We start from the raw sequence: 16,875 nt of genomic DNA, 5'->3' as shown, positions 1-16,875 counted from the left end.
ACAAGGTGGGACTCGAAACCAGCATGTTTGGCACCCTCCCTTGTGCTCAGGGACAAAGCTACTGTCATGAGATAGAGAAGGGCCTACCCAATGCACGACACGCTGCAAAGAAGGGCTCCCACTCGCTTTGGGTCCTGTAATGATGTACAAGGTTGTATGGCTCAAGCTAATTAAAAACGGGGGGGCGGAACTAGCCTGACTGGGCTGAGCAGGTCGGATGGGGGACTGGCCCTTAGACTGAATATTCTCTTAATTAGATTTGATGGAGGTGTTTTGGATGTAACGGTGGCGGAATCGTGCAGTTGCCTGGGATGACCAGGGAAACTAAAGGCTTCTTATCCTGACATCAATTCTGGGCATATCAATGGAAAAGCTGATACAGATTCCAACTGATTAAAAATGAAAGGTTGGGAATAGAATGAATGCCAGTCGCCATGGTTTTGTGGAAAATAGGTCTTGTCAAACAAACCTGATTTTGATTCTTTGAGATCACAAGTTTTGGTTGGTGAAGGTATGTGCATAGCTGTAATCTACCTGGAGCTCTGTGAGGCATTTGGCTCATACCGCATAACATTCTGATTTTAAAAAAGTAGCACTGCACAGTGTCAATAGAGCCCACATTAAATAGATTGAGATCTGCCAGTGAGTCAGTTCTTAAAGTAGTTGAGTGGAGAATGATCATTGAATGGGGTTTGTCTAGTGGGGTTTCTCAGGAGTCAGTACTAAACCTTTATTCAACATTTTTACCAGTGAGCTGGAAGTAAATGTAATCTTGCTGCTAATAACATTTGCCGATGACGGAAAGACGGGTGGAATGGTAAATAGTGATGAGGACAGGGCAGTCATAAGGAGAGATCTGGGTTGCTTAATAACTGGTCCCATTCAAACAATGCTGCCAATGCAAAGTTATCCATCTAGGAACAAGGATTGCAGGCCATAGCCACAGAATGGGGGACTGTATCCTAGAAAGCCATGAGTTTGAAAAGGATTTAGAGGACATAGTGAACAAATTACATAACACGACAGTGTGATGCTGTAGCAAAAAGGACTAATGTGATCCTTGGGTGTGTAAACAAGGGGTAGTGAGGAGGAGCAGGGAGGTGATTGTCACCTCCTATGTTATGGAATTGACGAGACCAATACTGGAATACTGCATCCAGATCTGGCGTCAACATTTTTAAAAAGATGTTGAAAAATTGGAGAGGGTGCAGAAAAGAGCCACAAAAGTTATTCAAGGGCTGGAGAAAATGCTCACAGGCAGAGACTCGAAGAGCTCAATCTATTTAGCTTCTCGAAAAGAAGATCGAGCAGTGACTTGATCACAGTGCATAAGTACCTGTCTGGGGAGAAAATACCAGGTACTAAAGAGCTCTTTAATCTAGCAAAGAGAGGCAGAACAAGAACCAATGGCTGGAAGGTAAATCCAGACAAAGTCAAATTAGAAACAAGACACACATTTAACACTGAGGGGGATTAATCATTGGACTAAACTAACTCTCAGTGACATCTAGTGGCAATGAGTTCCACAGGCTAATTGTTCATTGGTTTAAAAAAACTGTCCTTCAGATGATATGAGCATTCTCTTCACTGACTGTTCTAGGTAGGAGGCTAAAGACCCCGTGGTATAAGGGTGTTTGGAATAACCCTATCTCCTGGCCATCATTCCCTCTCGACTGGTCAGGTTCTAGTGTGCAAGGCTCTGTCTGAGCTATTCTTTGTGCATAATGGCTGCAGCATTTGTCTATGCACCACTGCAATTTGACTCGTGGTGTCTGAACTCCTCTCTTAATGAAGTGCTATGAGTATGTAAAAGCAGATCTTATTCCAAACAATCTTGTTTGTAAGCCTGGTGCTTGTTTTGCATATTTATGCGTATTAAAAAAAAAGTTGGCTTTTTACTGTTTTACAGTATCATCTTGCATCTCAGGGTCTTGGAGTGCTTTCAGAATATTATTCAAGCCCTGTAAAGTACAGTAGATATAGTGTTCTTGGTCTACCAAAGGGGAAACTGAGGCACAAAGTGGATTTTGTTTTCAAACATGAGTATTTAAAGTTAAGCACCAGTGTTCTGGCTCTCCCAGAAATGTTGTTCACCTGCAGCCCCACCAGATCTCAGCGGGCCTCATGGATTCTCAGCACCACTGACAACCAAACCATTTATTTAGGTGCTTAAAAATAGATTTGGGCTTCTATGTTAGGCACATGAGTGTGAACACTGCCCAAAGTGAATTCCCCAGGCTCTCAAAGCCAATCTATGAGTGATCCAGGAATAGAAGCCACTTTCATGCAGGAGGCTTGTGCTGAAATCCCATCTAATGCCCAGCATGAAACTTCCTTTGGTAAAACTGCTTCCCTGATCCAAAACTGTCCCTCTCCTTTGGCTGCTTCTTACTCTGAAACCCGTTGTAAATTTTCCCTGCTGCTGTAACGTGCTAGGATTTTAGAGACTGAGGGCTGAGGAGGGTGTCTGGCGGGGGTTACTTATTAATGCTGATGTGCCAGATCAATGCTTCTGGCTGCCATTGTTATGTGTGGCCTGACTGCAGACAGCATCTGCCTGACTGTCTTTCCTGTCTGATCCACCCTTGGCTCTCCAGTCCTGGGTGCTGGGGCTGTGTCAGGATCTTAACTTACCGCATCTCTGCACAGGCAAATCTGCTCCATTAATAGCTATAAAGAGCCTGAAGTTTCCATCCTAACTTGATCTGGCTTTGCAATGATTCGAGGGATTAAGCGCTGTCACTTAGGGGTGGACGGGGGGAGAATAGCGCCCATGCTCCCGGCAGAGGGGAGTTGTCCTATGAGCTCACTGTTTATTAACAGCTGGAATGGACATGTGCTGCTGGCTGCCTTATGGTTAAGGCCATCCTCGCCCCTTGCTTGGTTGGCACCTGTGGATGTGTGTGTTTTTCCTGCCATATGACAACACTTGGCATGGAGCTGTCAGGCTGGTGACCCCTCATTTGCCTGCTCTTTTTCTGGCATGATCTCTTTAAAAATGTTTTTTAAATAAACCCCCTTTCCCTTACCTTACTTCCCATCCTAGGGTTCCCTGAGGCTGTAGATTCCTCTGCTTTGCATGTCCCTCTGTGTCTCTCAGTTGCTGGCCACCCAAGGGCAAGACTTGGCCTTAGATGCTGTTATGTTGTTGGCCGTTGCACTCCTGATCTGGGTGGGTAAGAGCTTGGAGGATGAATCTGAGTTCTCAGGAATGGAGAACAATTAGCAGCAGGGCTTAATTTGTGCAACTCTGGACGTGGGCGGTTGGACACCCCCTCCCTCTCTGGCACCTCTGGGCCTGACAGTTCGAAGCCCCGGCACCTCTGGGCTTGCCACATCAGTTATGAAAGTAAAAAAAAAAAATTTGCTTGAGCACCAGCGTGTCTTTCATTACCAATTAAGCACTGCTTAGCAGCACCTCAGAACAGAGCTCCAAAGGGAAGGGGAGCTAGATCTCTTGGATGGATGGATGGAGACGCCTGGGTGTAAGGGGTAAATCTAGGCTTGAGGGCTCTGATAAGCAGCTTGTGCGTAAGAAGTATGGTGCATTTGAAATGCAGGGCCAGTTCCCAGGCACACAGGATGCAGGAGCACAAGGGAGTCCATTTAGTAGTCTTTTCCTTATCATTTACTGTGACTAGTATTATGTATTTTTGCACATACAAGCACCGAGGTCCCTTTCAAACCTTTGAGCTCTGGCAACATACTCAGCATTCCTGTCTGAGTTAAATGACCCTTCCAGAGTCCTGAAGCATCCTGTTATCAGCCGGACACATGTGCCCGTTAGTCTTTTTAGATGACAGACAGTTCTCTTGATCTTCTTATCAGGGCTTTTGTCCCTGCTTGGAATCTGCCGAAAGAAATATCTTATCAGTGTCATTGACAAGTGCGCCTGTAAAACGGGTCTCATGGAGTCCTAGCGATTGTGAAAAATCCACCCTCTGACCTGGATGAGCTTTGGCAGGAAGTCCTCCTCTGGCCCATGGTAACCCCTGGAGTACATCTGACATCTGCTCAGTGAGTGACATCCTTCCTGGAAGTACTACATCACGCCTGAGAATGTCACTGGGCCAAGGCATTACTCAGGATTTCTGTCTCTGGGGATGACTATGAAATCCTGGTGCAGATATGTAACCTCCTTGGGAGCATCCAGGCAACAGAAGCAGCGGCATGCTCCCCTTCTGGTTCTTACATGGAGGTGCGGCACCAGGGAGCTCTACATGCTGCCTTGTCCGCAGCTACCGCCCCTGCAGCTCCCATTGGCCATGGTTCTTGGTCAATGGGAACTAGGGGGAGGAAGGGCAGCCTTTGGGGTGGGGGCTGTGTGCAGAACCCCCTGGCTGCCCCATGCATAGGAGCCAGAGGAGGGACATGCTGCTACTTCTGGCAGCCGCGTGGAAAGCCCCTGACCCCACTCCCTGGCCAGAGCTCGAGGGCCAGAGCTCGAGGGCCAGATTAAAAGGTCCAATGGTCCGGACGTGGCCCACGGGCCATACTTTGCCCACCCCTGGTCTAGCTCCACCTTCAGAACAACCGTCACCGGCCTTGGCCCTTGCTGTCCATCCAACTTCCCTTTCCTGCCACTCCCTACCTAGCTACCACGTGTACCTTTTTGTATGAGTGCTCGATCAGGAGTTTCTGATTCACATTCATCCCTGGTGTAACTCCACTGGAGGAACAGCCAGCGAGGGAGTTGTCCAGTTATTTCTGACCTGAAAGGCAAAATCTCTCTGGCTAGGCTGCCACTGCTGGCTGTTTAGGTCAAAAGCCTCTCGGATCACTCTGTGCCATGCTGTCCGCTCACCAGGAGCTCTGCCAGCTCCTAGGAGCCCATTCTTTTTAATCATGTTTTCATTGCAGCCCTAGTCGGAGAGGTCCGCTCAAGAGTCTGATCTGGTGTCCTTTGTTAGAATGGGCCCTGCACACTCTGTATCTTCAGCCCCACAATTTGCCTCCTGTAACACAGGATGAACACTGTGTACCCCACTTAGGGTTGTGGCTGCCTGGTTTTTGACTGGAATACCTGGTTGAAAAGGGACCCTGGCAGCTCCCCACTAAAAGTCTGAATGGCTGCAGCAGCCAGCTTCGCACGGATCCCAGAAGCAGCCAGCATGTTCCTCCAGCTCCTAGGCGCAAGGCGGCCAGGGGGCTCCACACATTGCCCCTGCCTGCAGCATAGATGCTGCCCTGAGCATTGGCTCTGCAGCTCCCATTGGCTGGGAACTGCAACCAATGGGAGCTATGGGGGCAGAGTGCAGAGCTCCCTGGTTGCCCTGCGACTAGGAGCCGGAGAGACATGTCGCCACTTCCTGGGAGCCACCGGAGGTAATGCTGCCTGGAGCCTGAACCCACTTCTGCACCCCAAACCCCTGCCCCAGCCCAGAGCCCCTTCCTGCAACTAAACTCCCTCTCAGTGCCCTCATCCTCTTCTGCACCCCAACCACCATCCCTACCCGGGAGCCCCCTCCCACACTCTGAACCCCTTGGCCCCACCCCCAGCTCAGAGCACCCTCCTGCACCCTAAACCCTCCATCTCTGGCCCCACCCTACAACCTGCACCCCCCACCAGTGCCCTCACAACTCCCCCACACCCTAACTCCTGCCCCAGCCTGGTGCCCTCTCTCACACTCTGAACCCCTTGGCCTCACCCCAGAGCCCATACCCTGAGCCTGAGCCCTCACACCCCCCCCCCCTTCCCAACCTCCTGCCCTAGTCCGGAGCCCGCTCCCGCATTCTGAAACTCTCAGCCCCACTCCCCAGCCCGAAGCCCTCTTCTTGACCCTAAATCCTTCATCCCTGGCCCCACCCCAATTCTTACAGCCCTTACCCCCTCCTGCACCCCTGCCCCTACCAGGTGAAAATGAGCAAGGGTAGGGGAGACTAAGCAATGGGGGGGGTCTCAGGGAAGGGCGGGGTAGGGGTGGAGCCATGGGAAAGGGGGCAGGGTAAGGGTGTGCAGTTTTTCTGTAATCAGAAAGTTGGCACCCCTAACCCCACTGTCTGTCTGGTGCATGCTCTGCTGTGTGTCTGATCCACAGAGCATGGAGGGGTCTTTTATAGCTCCCAGCTATAGCACCTATTCCTTTAGCTCAAGTTGTAGAAACTTCTAGCTCTGGAGGTCCTAGGTTCAAGCCCTGGTCCCAAGGAAGATGGTTCTCATCACGGTTGCGGGTGTCATTTTTTTCCCCCCCTGTTGCTGTTACATGAACACCCCAGAGATTTCCCTTTCTCCCTCCCCACGCAGGCAGAGGAGCAAAACGCAGTCACTCTAATCTAGATAATCTGACCATAGCCGTAGCAGGGGCTGTGTGGACCAGGTGCTGAAGGACTAAACAGATTTATCATGCACAGCTCCAGTGTGAGTTGCTGTATTTCCCAGGTGCTCGCGACCTTGAGGAAAGGTGGCAAGCCGTGGCACAGGGCTGTGTCAGCACGCTGCTAATTCCATCAGCTGGCTGTGTAACAGCATGGGCTGGCCAGTGAGTGCATGAAATCTCGTTTTTAACACTGTGCTCAAAAAAAAAAAAGTCACATCCTGTGTGTGTCTGTGTGTATTTTTATTTTTTTTTTTTTTTCCTTCTCTGTCATGCTAGCAAAACCACTATGCTGCTGCCTCAGGCAGAAGCGACATCCAGAGAGACAAGTGGCAAAAGGCTCAAGTTGTGGTCACAGCTTCTAGGTCGCTGGCTTGACGGAAGCTGCAAGTGGCTAGTGCCGTTGCATGGGGGACACCCAGGGCGATGGGCTAGGAGAAATCCCTAGTGGCTGTCTGAACAGGCACCATCTTATTAGCCCCACCCCTGCATATGCATGTATAGGTGGCCTTCTTGGAGAGGATCCAGACTTGGTGGTCTGCGGAGGCCGATTCCCCTCGGCTGCAAGTGAAAGCAGATTGTCAGGGCCCGTCTTGTGCGTGTTCCAAGCAGGGAGAGTGGGCTTTGCCTTCCTGGTCTGTCAGTCGGGTGCTGTCCACCTGCATTAATCCCATACGCACTTGCAGGCAGCAAAAATTCTGCGGGAGGCACAGAAGGGGACGGGGTAAAAAGGGACATGCTTCCCTTGTAGCCAGAGAGCTGGAAGAATGGAGAATAACCAGCCGCAGAGCCGCTAGGCCTCCCAGAGGGCATGGCTCTTGGAAACTGAGTTGGGGCTGCCCGCCTGGGTTGCCCTTTTGCAGTGCTCTCCTGGCTGGAACATGCCATTCCTCCAACCTCAGTTTACCCACAACACCCTGCAACCAGGAGGGGTTGGGCCTTTCCGTGTTCACCTGTTTTGAGGTTCTGTGGACTCCAGTGCTGCTACCCCTACCTGGTCTGGAAAGTTTAATTGGCCAAGGGCCCGGGCAGCTAGGAAATCCAGTCTCTGCTTCTACCTGTTGGCAGAGTCGGGTAGGACTACGAACAGGGGGCTAAACCCTGCCCCCTCTCCCGCACTCTAACTCCCTCCCAGAGCCCACACCCCTGCCCAAGCCCTGGGCCGCCTCCTGCAGCTTGCACCCCACATTCCCTCCTCCATACCAACCTCCTGCCCTAGCCCTGAGCCCCCTCCTGCACCCCAAGCCCCTCAGGCCTCCACCCCCAGCCAGTGTCATCACCCCCTCCCGCACCCCAACCCCTCCGTCCCAGCCCAGTGAAGGTGTGGGAGAGTGAACGATGGTGGGAGTGAGGATGGAGTGGGGGCAGGGCATTGAGAAGGGGTGGAGTGGGCAAGGGCAGGAGTGTTGGGTTATGTGCGATTAGAAAGCTGGCAACCCTAACTGGGGGGGGGTCTCCCTGCTTAAGTAGTGGTGGTGGGAAGCTTCTCAAGTGAACCAGAATAGCTTGATATCCTTAATTACAGCCTTAGGGCCATGATGTGTAGCTCTCTCCCATCCCCCACGCTTGTGCTTTTGGATTTATGCTGCTGATAGGAGAGGTTTCGGGGTGCAGAATTAGTGTTTGTTAGGCTGTCTTTTCTACTTCAAGTGTGTGTGTGTAACGCTCGGCGTGTGCGTGTAACCCTCTGTGTGTGCACGTACATGTGTTGTGTTGTATTCATGACCAGCCCATGCTTCTGAATCCACCAGCTGGCTATCTGGGACTACCACGTGCCCTTTCTGCGCACAGCATGCATAGCGGGTCTTCTGCCCCACTCCATCAATGTCCTTCTCCCCTGAGATCCTCCCCAGCATCCCCGCAGCTCCAGGACTGGAATTGCCCAAGGCAGGGTGAGTCAGTCCTGACCTCCTCTAAGCTGGAATCCATCCAACTGCCCCTGACAGGCTGTATCGCTGTGGGTCTCCCTGGCTGGAAAGTGACCAAGCACTCTGTGGAGAGCGTGTTGAAGGGGAACTTATGATAGGGGAAGTGCCCTGATAAGGGTTTACTTGGCTGGGGGCCAGCTGTGTTGTGCGAAGAGCTCTCACTGTGGAGAGGAGACTAGCTGGTCGATGTAGTTATCGGGTGTGGGGAGATAGATGGGTGCATAGTTCCTTGCCCTCCTCTGGCACCAGCTGGAATTGAATGCCATTTGATCAGGGCCCTTTTACGCCTTATCTACCAGGTACCCCAAACCTAGTGTGTGTGTTTTGTGAGAAGAGGGAATGGAGGGAAGGCGGTGTTCTCTCTTCTCCATACCCTTTGTGTCTTCCTTATATACCCTCATTCGCCTTTCCTCTCGTAGGCTAGAGGGTCCAGGAATCCTGGGAGGGGAAACAAACCGATCTCCTGACTGGACCTGATTCTATGCTGCTTGGTACCCCGTACAATTGTTTATGCTTGTGCTTGTTCATTAATGATCTGGAGGATGGCGTGGATTGCACCCTCAACAAGTTTGCAGATGACATGAAACTGGGAGGAGTGGTAGATATGCTGGAGGTTAAGAATAGGATACAGAGGGACCTAGACAAATTAAGAGGATTGGGCCAAAAGAAATCTGAGGTTCAACAAGGACAGGGGCAGAGTCCTGCACTTAGGACAGAGGAATCTCATGCACTGCTACAGACTAGGGACTACAGAACCTCCCAGGGGTTACAGTGGATGAGAAGCTGGATGAGTCGACAGTGTGCCCTCGTTGCCAAGAAAGCTAATGGCATTTTGGGCTGTATAAGTAGGAGCATTGCCAGCAGATCAAGGGACGTGATCATTCCCCTCTATTTGACATTGGTAAGGCCTCATCTCGAGTACTGTGTCCAGTTTTGGGCCCCACACTAAGAAGGATGTGGGAAAAATTGGAAAGAGTCCAGCGGAGGGCAGCAAAAATGATTAGGGGGCTGAAGCACATGATTTATGAGGAGAGGCTGAGGGAACTGGGATTGTTTAGTCTGCAGAAGAGAAGAATGAGGGGGGATTTGATAGCTGCTTTCAACTACTTGAAAGGGGGTTCCAAAGAAGATGGATCTAGACTGTTCTCAGTGGTACCAGATGACAGAACAAGGAGTAATGGTCTCAAGTTGCAGTGGGGGAGGCTTAGGCTGGATATAAGGAAAAATCTTTTCACTAGGAGGGTGGTGAAGCACTGGAATGGGTTATCCAGGGAGGTGGTGAAATCTCCTTCCTTAGAGGTTTTTAAGGTCAGGCTTGATGGAAGCCCTGGCTGGGATGATTTAACTGGGGTTGGTTCTGCTTTGAGCAGGGGTTTGGACTAGAGGACCTTCTGAGGTCCCTTCCAACCCAGTAATATTCTATGAAAGCGGTTATAAAATGCTGCAAGCTCAGGATTCCCCGCTCATGGATAGCGGAGTTAGTGTGTCACACCCGTTTGGCACAAGGTGTGAGGCAGCAGGGTCCCTCCTTTGCTGGCCTCATAAACAAAACCAGGCAGCATCCATCCCACTGCTGTTGCCTCGTTCGCCCTCACCCTGGGTGGAGGCCGGGCTCTGATCACTGAAGTAGCGATCCCAGCAGGGATGAGCAGGCATGAGCTCACCCTGACTCAGCTCCGCACCCTTTGTCCACTCGTGAAGCATCTCAGACGTGCTGAGCGCAGGGACAGGAGAGGCTTCCCTTTTCCTGTCTGAGCCAAGAGGCTGCCACAGTCTACTCCTGTCTCATACAGTTTTTTGTGTCAGCCTTGTGACCTCCGGGTTAAAGCCTCCTCTTCTGTTCCTCACCTGCAGGTCTTACAGAAGCTTGGTAAAGCGGACGAAACAAAAGATGAGCAGTTTGAGCAGTGCGTGCAGAACTTCAACAAACAGCTGGTAAGTGAATTGGTGATATGTAATTACACACTGGGCCCTAGCACTGCAGGGGGCTTTTGGAAATGAACATGCAATGAAGGCACTTACAGATGAAGCCATAGTCACACAAGTTACCCACCCTCCTGTAAGCCCCCTCCTGTGCGTACACGCCAGATCACGCTAATCTTATTTCATTTCCTTGCCACGTGGCAGTTAACATTATATGGGAAAAAGCCAGTTTAGGTCCAAAATTTAGATTTAATAATATCTTATCTGAGTAGCAAGATTTCCATATTTCCCCCTCCTCTTATAAACTCAGTTTAACAACAGCGGTTTGCTACATGCATTCCTCTGGCAGTGTGGGAAACTCCGCCCACCAGCTGCATTGTGCTTGTGCCAGAGAACCAGGAAATGAAACTGACAAACTAAACATAACATTAGCCAATGTACCTTCCCTTTTCTCAGCTGAGTGAAATGCAGAAAAAGTAAACAAACCTCATAAATGGTGAAAGGAAATACACTGCTAACACCCACAGCATTATTTCCCTTTTTGTGTCTGTTTGCTAAGTCCAACCAATCCTGTGTGTCTGGTAAAATGTTTCACTGCGGCATTTTAACAATGTATTTCTATTACTGTAGCGCCTAGGAGTTCTAGTCCTGGACCAGGACACCATTGTGCAAACACAGCACAAAAATAAATGTGTGTTTGCAGGATGGCAAGAAAACCGATTGATTTTGTAGGCTTTTTATACAGAGCTGTCACACCATATTCTCTATCTAGAGCGCGTTGCCACTTAGACTGGAAACTGTAGCTGTTGGGAGAGATTTTGGAAAAGAGAAGCTAAAGGACGAACGGGCCAGAGGGAATGACTTGTGAGGAAAGGATGAAATAGCTAAGCGTGATCCCACACAGGAATGAGGGGACAGGACGATAACTGTGGTAGAGAGAGGGTCGTGGAGACCTCGGCATAGGAAGGCAAACCTGAATGCTGGAAGATTTTCGAGAGCCCTTGTTTAAGGCATTCGGAGCTAGACTGAGGGATGGGGAGAGTCCCCAGGTGGTGGGAGTTGCACAAGCAACAGAAACTCCTTAATTTATACTGGGTATTAAAGGATAGATACTGGTTTTAATATATCTCAGCTCCAACCTCCCGGTCCCCTCCCACCAATCAGTCTCTCCTTGGCTCCCTTCCTCCCCTCCATCCATAGAATTTCCTTCCCACTCTTCCAGCTCCCTCTCCCTTATTCTTGCATAGAGAGAGTCCATTTCCACATGCACCCTTCCCCCTCCTGCTACTGCATCCATACGTCCCCGGCCCCAGAGAACCCATTCTGTGCTGGTACTGCTCAGTTGTTCCATTGCCTTTCTGCGGCCTGTCCCCAAGGTCCCAGAACCACAGACGTTAGTAATAGAATGACCTACTCCAGAGACTCACCTATGGATCCTTCAAGCCCTCTGTCCTGCCTCTGGCAGCAGTAGTAACTGGTGCTTCAAAAGGAACTGTAAAGCCCCCGTTGCTGGTCTCGGTGATTTGTGCAGTGTTATATGTGTGGGAGAAGTTTCTCGTGGCTGATGTGGTATCATGAAATGCAATTTGCCCTTAATATTTGTTGCTTGACTAGCCATCAGCGGCCACGAAATTATACGACCTTTTTAAAAAGGAAACAAACAGCTCCCTGCCCACCCAACCCCCCTATTAAATCTAGTCACCCTCCTGCAGCAGTGAGTTCCACAGTGCATCAATATGAGGGGTGAAGAAGCATTTAATTTTTGTGTTATCCTGAATGTTTTGGTGTTCAGCTTCATACCGCCCTCTCTGTTCTCAGGGGTCAGGACAAGGAAGGAGGAACTATACCACTCAGTTAGTTGATCGTAGGACTAGGAACTGCTCTGTACCCGTTGCTTGTCCTCTTTGCCTTTGTTTTCCCATGTGTAAAAAAGGGATGGTGCCTGTTTTGCAGGGAGTGTCATTAAACCTGGATTAGTTTGATTGTGCAGCACTCTGAAAATGCCAGGGATAATTATGATGATGTTGGCTCAGATATGCTGGAAAAAGAGCTCTATATGTAGATGAGATTTCTGTGGACTTCCTTATAAAGGGCTTGTCTATCTGGGGAAATTGACCAGAATAGCTGCTGTGGAATAAGCATTTCTGGAATAGCTCCATGTGTGAACACTCTATTCCAGAATGATTAGCGTGCTCGCAAACTGCACTAATCATTCCAGAATAAAGTGACTGAATAGAGGATCTACCTCGGGTGTGCAATCACTTATTCTGCACTGTGGACAATTTCTCCATGTAGACAATTCCAAAGAAGGCACCTTAGGTCAAAACTAAAGTTTTAAGAAAAGTTGAACTCAGACCCTCAGAAATATTTAGGTGCCTCACTCCCATTGACTTTAGAGCCAGTGGGAGTTAGGCACTTGAATACCTTTTTGGGTCTGAGCCTTGATCTCTTGCAGGAAGGGGCTGAAGATTTGTATCCAGTTTAGCATTTCATTGGTCTGGAATTGACTGGGGTGCATCCAGAAGGCTATTGAAGCAGGAGGGAGGGAAACTGCAGATGAGCAGATGGCCCCGATCCTTGTCTGCTATCTCAGTCAGAGGGGCCCCGGGCTCTGTGGCCCTGGATTGAGTCGTCTCGATGGGTGTTTCTGGGTATGGGCTATTTGTGAATATAGGCCAGGCTGGCTACGGAATGGTGTCCCTAGCCTCTGTTTGTCAGAGGGTGGAGATGGATGGCAGGAGAGAGATCACTTGATCATTACCTGTTAGGTTCACTCCTTCAGGGGCACCTGGCATTGGCCACTGTCGGCAGACAGGATACTGGGCTGGATGGACCTTTGGTCTGGCCCAGTGTGGCCATTCTTATGTTAACCTTATCTCTGTCCTAGAACTTAGCTCTCTCCTTCCCCTAAGGCATCCTGTGGTTTCTGCAAGTGGTGGGTGGGTGTAGGGGGGGATCCCCTGCTGTATAAACCGCCCTGCGTCATTCAAAGCAATGCAAGAATCTCTCTCTGCAGTCTGTGAATGGTAGGAGCTCTCTGCTTAGACAAGTGGACTTTGCTGCGTGACACAGGAGCTGAACATGGCCTTGCATCTGCAGAGCTATAGATGGCCACACATGCTAGGTCTCATAGGGCTTGATGAGGCATCACAACTGGGCTGTTAGTCTAATCCTCGTGACAGGCTAAATTTGGCTGTTAACCTCCAGCCTGGATCCTTGGAATGCCCCCTCCACGCCCCCCCCCCCCTTGCACAAATGTCATTTGTATGCAGCCACCACCATAGTCCCCAGCCACCCAATGCATGTCACCCAGAACTGGGAACAGGGGGCATGCTGGAAAAAGTGAAGGGGGACCCTGGACTCGAGAGGTTGGACTCATGTTGCTCACTCGATGCCTCTGAATGTCGCTGGCCTGGGAGGGAGGAAAGTTGAGGGCTTAGTGTGGAATCCAGGCGTGGCACATGGCAATGCTACCTGCTCCTGGCTGGCTGAGTTGCTGTGATACCCTTGTGTCTGTCACTCATGTGGAACCGCTGGGCTGGTCTGCACATGTTTGTGATAAGGGCTCCTGTCTCTTGCTCTCATGTGATAGCCGGGAGCTGCAACTGTTCCTGGCGAAGGCTGGGTCTCTCTAGACTCATTCCATCAGGGCTGAGGTCAGCACCACTCCCCACCACCCCTCCCTGGCATGCACCAGTCAGTGTGGATGCCCCTTGTGCAGAGCAAAACATTCCTCTTTGGCTTCCAGAATCTGATTGCTTTCAGCAGTGCTCTTTCCTAGTTCTTGAGGTAGATTAAGGTTTTATGGGGCCCTGGGCCAGAGCAAGTGGCTGACCCCTCACAACCCCTTCTGCCTGCAGTCCCACCCAAGTTCTGCCTGTGGCCCGCCCATGCACCCACCCAGTTCTGCCCTGCCCCATTCCACCCATGGTCCACCTCATTCCACCCCCTACTGCGGTCCTGCTCCTTTCTGTCCCCCCACTTGGCTGCAGGGCCACGGGGGTGGGGGGGATGAGGGCTCCCCCAGCCCTGAGGCCCTGGCAAGGAGCTAGCGCTCCTCCAGTCCCCAGGCCGCAGCAGGGGTCTGGGCATTGGGGTTTCCCCTGTCACTTGGTGCTCTTGCCGGGGAGCAGATTCGGGGCACAGTGGCTTCCCCTGACCTGCCCAGCGCTCCTGTCAGGGTGCAGGGCCTCATTTTTTCTAGGGCCCCCCAATTGGCTGGGGCTCCTGGGTATGGGCCCCATCAGCCCAATGGCTAATAATCCACAACTAGGGGGAAGTATGGGATTTAGTTGCCCATACATTCACAGACACGGGAGCTGGAAGCCTCTTACCAAACGCAGAAGTGCCAAAGTCAAAAACCAGTGAGCAATGACTTTCACAACCAGATTTTCAGTGAGCCTCCTTCACTGCGCCCTGCTGAACTGGAGAGCATGCTGTCTTTTGAGTGTGCCAAGCTCATAGGCTGGGAGTTCTCCCCTTCTCCCCCCCCCCCCCCCGACACATAGTTAAGGAAAGATGCCTTGAGCTTTCTGGATGGACATCCTGCCAATGCCAGAACGTTAACTACTCCCACCGCTGACCCAGAGTCAGCGCTGATCTTCCACCTTAGCTTGGTTTTCTTGGCATTTGTGGATTTTAATAGATATTTCATTGAATCCTTCTACATTTGTGATCATTTAAAGAATATTGTGCAACCACATTTCTTTTCTGGTCAGCCTAAAAAGATACGACCTTCTTCCCCTTAGGCAAAACGATAATGCTGAGAAAAGGGGTTTATGTCCTGTATTACAGGGGTCTATTGGTCTCTAATTCTGCAGTGGCCTGACTGTGTCAGAAACCCACTCTGCCCTCAGGGCCTTATGGAGCATCCTGTAAGGGGCATGATTCTTCTATGTAGAGTCCTTAACAGTGCCTGACTGCTTCCTGAAAGCTGCTTATGCACTGTCATGGCTGGAGATACATAAAGGCTTTTGCCAGTGAAGCCACTGTGGGCAACTTGCAAAAGCAGATGGTGGGTGTACATAGAAAACCCAGTTGCTAAAGCTTCTTGGGGAAGCATTAATGCTAAAAAAATAAAACCTGGCAGCTTTCTTACACATGTGAGAGAACTGCTCTTAAATGCAAAATAACCTCTTCATGGAATCAGTGGCTAACATGAAACAAATAAAGGAAACTCTAGGCACGGGCCTGCATCAGATCTCCAGATCCAAACAACCCTGGAGTTTAGGAATGTTCTGGGAACTGGGTACAGAACTGAACACTGCATAAAATATTCTAGATAGAAATGCATGTTATGACGAGGGGTTGTCTTGTTCTGAAACATCAGGCATTGGCGATGGTTGGAGAATAAAATGGGGTGGTGGTGTTTTTCTGCTACCACTTTTCTGTGTGTGATGTTTATATTCTCACTCACCGGGATTTACACAGTGTATCTGAATGGTGTCCCATGGCCGATCTCTAGGCACTACATCTAAAAGAATCTCCTTTCATCTGTTTATAAATTTACTTCCAGACAACTCCCCGGAGCGTTCCTGTGCAGCTGAACGTTCTTGTGTTATTCTGAGACTGGCTGATGAGACCAGCATCTGATGGAAATGGACCCTGCCATTTGTAGATCTGGTAGGGCCTGGTCATGGATGGTCAGATTTTCACAAGTTGTGTTGTAATAACTGGGCCTACACATTTCCCCATATTGTGAGCTCAATTGTTTAAAAAAAAAAAAAAAAAAAGGTGAAAGTTCCCAAAATGTTGTCCTGACCTATCACAATAAACCATGGTGGGGAAAGGTACGAAAGGGAGACGAACTGAATCAGTTCAACCAAAAAGGCCTCTTGATGTAATTCAAGGACTGTGTTAAGATCATGCCAGTTAAACAAGAGAACTGTGGGACTGGAAATCAATGGACCAAAACTGGTGTGTTAGAAATTGGGCCTACCCGGTGGACAAAATATTGAGGGCATGGGCTGTTCCATCCACCACTGCCTTTTTGGGGTCCTTAAAAGAGAAGATGATGATGTGTGAGGGGAAAATTGGGAAGCGAACACAACAGTGGCTGACTAAAAGAAGAGGAAGCTGTCTGCCAACGACATATGCTGCGAGCTTACCGTCATGGCCGCCTTCCCCACCATCTCTCGGGACCCAGCGTTGGGCCTTTGTCATCCTAATCCAGAGAGATGTCCTGACCAGAACAGGCCAGAGAAAGGAACCCAACTGACATCTCCACCTCCATCTGCTTTGGTTAAATCCCAGTCACCAGCTGGGATATGAGACTTGTCACCCCTCCCCCGCATGTGTCCTTTTCCTTCCCCAGGATATTTTCGCCTTAAAATTTTGAAACATACCATTGATTTCCACGGACTCAGGACATAGGAAGAAATCATAGTCAACCCCCTGCAAGTTCAGGTTGTCACTGGGAGGCAGGAGACTTCACCAGGCAAGAGACAGGTACTGCCTATGATCTTTGCTGGAAGGCCATGTAATTAACGATGAGCTAGTTAATTAATGGTGAATGTTCCTCTCCAGCTGCTCTAGCCACCTGCTAATTGCTTGGTGTTGCCCTGGCTACCCAGCACCTAACACTTGGAGAATGATGTCTCAAATTGCAATTATATAGAGAGGGTTCGCACCAAGGGAGGGAGAAGGGTGTGCCTCTGCTCACCCAGTTCCGAAGACCAGCTGACTTCCCTGTTGCAGACACACATGACACA

At 50.2% G+C, this 16,875-nt stretch overlaps 1 protein-coding gene across 6 annotated transcripts in view; it reads left to right on the top strand.

Annotated features, from left to right (window-relative positions):
* BIN1 (bridging integrator 1) overlaps nucleotides 1-16,875 on the top strand; it is a 158,226-nt gene that overhangs the window by 62,448 nt on the left and 78,903 nt on the right. For all 6 annotated transcript variants that reach the window (XM_032805120.2, XM_032805119.2, XM_032805121.2 and 3 more), the window contains exon 2: nucleotides 10,097-10,177. In XM_032805120.2, the coding sequence (XP_032661011.1) occupies nucleotides 10,097-10,177 (81 nt within the window). The remainder of the gene's footprint in view (nucleotides 1-10,096; nucleotides 10,178-16,875) is intronic.

This window comes from Chelonoidis abingdonii, chromosome 10, assembly GCF_003597395.2.
Source record: "Chelonoidis abingdonii isolate Lonesome George chromosome 10, CheloAbing_2.0, whole genome shotgun sequence".
Taxonomy (NCBI): domain Eukaryota; kingdom Metazoa; phylum Chordata; order Testudines; family Testudinidae; genus Chelonoidis; species Chelonoidis abingdonii.
The sequence above is the reverse complement of the archived record's forward strand: the minus strand, read 5'-3'. Positions and strand labels throughout refer to the sequence as shown.